Source organism: Mandrillus leucophaeus, unplaced genomic scaffold (assembly GCF_000951045.1).
Source record: "Mandrillus leucophaeus isolate KB7577 unplaced genomic scaffold, Mleu.le_1.0 Scaffold681, whole genome shotgun sequence".
NCBI classification, from domain to species: Eukaryota; Metazoa; Chordata; class Mammalia; order Primates; family Cercopithecidae; genus Mandrillus; species Mandrillus leucophaeus.
This window is the reverse complement of record NW_012107375.1, coordinates 977438-980384: the sequence shown is the minus strand read 5'-3', so window position 1 is coordinate 980384 and position 2947 is coordinate 977438. Positions and strand designations below refer to the sequence as shown.

Genomic DNA, 2947 nt, shown 5'->3' with positions numbered 1-2947 from the left:
TCGTAGTGAGGCACAAAATGTAGAGCAAGGAGTCAGACGCTGAAAAGGAGGGGAGAGGAGCCCTGAAGATGAGCATCACCTCCCCAGTCTGCGTCGGGCCCATCTTGAACGCACAAATCTTGCGTGTGTAAGTATCCATGCATATGTGGAGGTATTTTATGGAGTCATAACGTGTCCAATTCTCTCACACTTTGCGGCTCACAGAGCACCGTATTGTGATTTCTTGTTTCCCAATGTAGGCGGAACACACCAGGAGCCCCAGCGCAACCCTCCCCTCCAATGTGCCTTCATGCAGGTCCCTGTCATCCAGCGAAGACGGCCCCAGTGGCCCTTCCAGCCTCTCAGATGGGGGCCTAGCCCACAACTTACAGGATAGTGTCAGGCACCGCATCCTCTACCTCTCAGAGCAGCTGAGAGTGGAGAAGGCCAGTCGGGATGGCAACACCGTGAGCTACCTCAAGCTGGTGTCCAAAGCAGACCGGCACCAGGTGCCGCACATCCGGCAGGCCTTTGAGAAGGTGAACCAGCGCGCCTCTGCCACCATCGCCCAGATCGAGCACAGGCTCCGCCAGTGTCACCAGCAGCTCCAGGAGCTGGAGGAAGGCTGCAGGCCCAAGGGCTTACTGCTGATGGCAGAAAGCGACCCAGCCAACTGCGAGCCACCCAGCGAGAAGGCCCTGCTTTCAGAGCCCCCCATGCCGAGTGGGGAAGACAGGCCCGTCAACCTGCCCGATGCCAGCACACCCTTCACCGAGGAGAGTCGCTTCCAGAGCTCACAGCAGGGGATGCGCTTAGAGACGGAGGATGTGGCCCGGCAACAAAACCTGATATTGCAGAAGGTAAAGGAAGAGCTGGAAGAAGCCAAGAGGTTCCACATCAGCCTCCAGGCGTCCTATCACAGCCTAACGGAGAGGTCTCTGACTGACCTGCAGCTGTTGCTGGAGTCCCTTCAGGAGGAGAAGTGTAGGTGAGGCCTTGGCTTTGGGAACTGGAAGCAGAGGAGGAACCGCTCCTGGGAGCCACCTCTGGGAGGGTGAAAGGGAGCCAGGACATGAGCCTGGAGAGCCAGGGTGAGGGGCCAGTTGGAAGAGCAGGTCCACGCTTCTCTTAGCGACTGGGCCCTGCCGTGGGGCGACCAGCCCTCTCCCTGCAGTCCCACACCTGCCTTGACCCTTGCTGGCGAAAATGCTCCAGCTCGGCAGCCCCTGCCAGGTGGTTGCAGCGGCACAGCAGCTGGCCCTGACTCTGTGGTGGCAGGAGGCAACATGGGGGTGGCAAGAGTCCGGTAGACACCTGGCACTAGTTAGGGAGGTGGCGTCCTCTGGTCGCAGTCTGCCGGGAAGGTGGGAGTCAGGACCGGAGTCGCCTCGCCAGCTCTGGTCTCTTCACCCGTGCTCCTAGCTGAGCTGGGCACAGGTCGGGTCTCAGATACTTATTTCAAAAATGACTGCCTTCTGGTGAGTGCTTTCTCTGCGCCGTGCAGTAGCTCGATTTTCTTTTTCTTTTTCTCTTTTTTTGAGACGGAGTCTCGCTCTGTCGCCAGGCTGGAGTGCAGTGGCACGATCTCGGCTCACTGCAACCTCCACCTCCCAGGTTCAAGCGATTCTCCTGCCTCAGCCTCCCGAGTAGCTGGGACTATAGGCGTGTACCAGCACACTCGGTTATTTTTTGTATTTTTAGTACAGGCGGGGTTTCACCATGTTGACCAGGACGGTCTCAATCTCTTGACCTCGTGATCCGCCTGCCTCGGCCTCCCAAAGTGCTGGGATTACAGGCGTGAGCCACCGCACCCTGCCCTAGCTCGATTTTCTTTCCCTCTAAGATAAGACTAGGGCCTACCAATTGGGAAAAAAAAAAAAAAAAAAAAAAAGGCAAACTCAGTCTCTCAACGGATTCTCTCCATTCCGACTGGGACCGTTCTCTGGGTTTCCATGGGCCCTCAGGGGGTGTCACATTCTGTCCCCATCGCTGCAGTCTGTGGCTAATTAACGCCAGTCCCTCCAGAGTCCTGGCTAGGGAGGCAGTGACTCCCTTAGGTGAGCCAAGATTCTCAGCATTTGCATGAAAAGAAGAACTCCGCAGTCCTTTTAGTGCCTGATGCAGGGGAAGAGGCACGTGGGAATCATCCTCTTTAGTTTCCCCAGGGAAATTTTGCCAGTGTTTACATAGCCTGAGAATCTGTTAAAGGACAATCAAAGAATATTACAGGACAACCACTATCAATGAGATGACTAGTCAGAGTCACAGGTGTCTCTTGGAGGTTATTTTCATAGGACATGGCAACCAAATCTAAAATCTTGGGAGCATTAAAGACCCTTTTGCCAAAATCACACTTACCCAGTCAGCTTTCTATTAAGCAACAACAGAGTTTGGTGGCAGTTACAAACTTCCCCGTATGTTTCCAAACCGTATGGGTCAATGAGAATGCTGTGCTCGGGTAAACTCTTAACCCCTCTCAAATCCGAGTCTTTCACCCCCTCTTGATACAGGGGTGACTACCGGGGAGCAGGGCAATACCTCTCTCTCCCCCTCTCAGACTTTTGCTGCAAATTCCAGAAGCCTGCACTTCTGACCCAGTACCCCCCATTGGACTGTGACATGGGATTTCTGGTTGTTTGCTGCAGCAGCGAGCCTATCCTTACTAATGTTCGTCGTGAGCAGAAAAGCAGGTCTGCAGGGCCCAAATTTACTAGGAGGAGAAAGGGCTGATGATGATTTTTCACTGTTGTCACGGGCTCGTAACTGAGCTGGGGCACCAGGTTAAGCAGCATTGTTCTTTGGCCCTCAGATGCCTACTTTGTGGTTGGGGAAGCAGAGTCTCACAGAGACACAAGCAGCCTATGTGGATGGTAAGAGTGGACCTGAGAGCGTTTCACCACACCCTGGCTGTGTGGCTAAGTTAGATGCAGGAGACACAGGAATTCATGGCATTATAAAAACATATACT

At 54.3% G+C, this 2947-nt stretch overlaps 1 protein-coding gene across 3 annotated transcripts in view; it reads left to right on the top strand.

The window, feature by feature from the left end:
• TEX28 (testis expressed 28) overlaps positions 1-2947 on the top strand; it is a 32058-nt gene that overhangs the window by 14931 nt on the left and 14180 nt on the right. Inside the window, exon 3 of one of the 3 annotated variants that reach the window (XM_012002288.1) lies at positions 240-967. The exons of the other annotated variants lie outside the window; for them this stretch is intronic. Coding sequence (XP_011857678.1) covers positions 240-967 — 728 coding nt within the window. The remainder of the gene's footprint in view (positions 1-239; positions 968-2947) is intronic. 3 annotated transcript variants of the gene reach the window in all.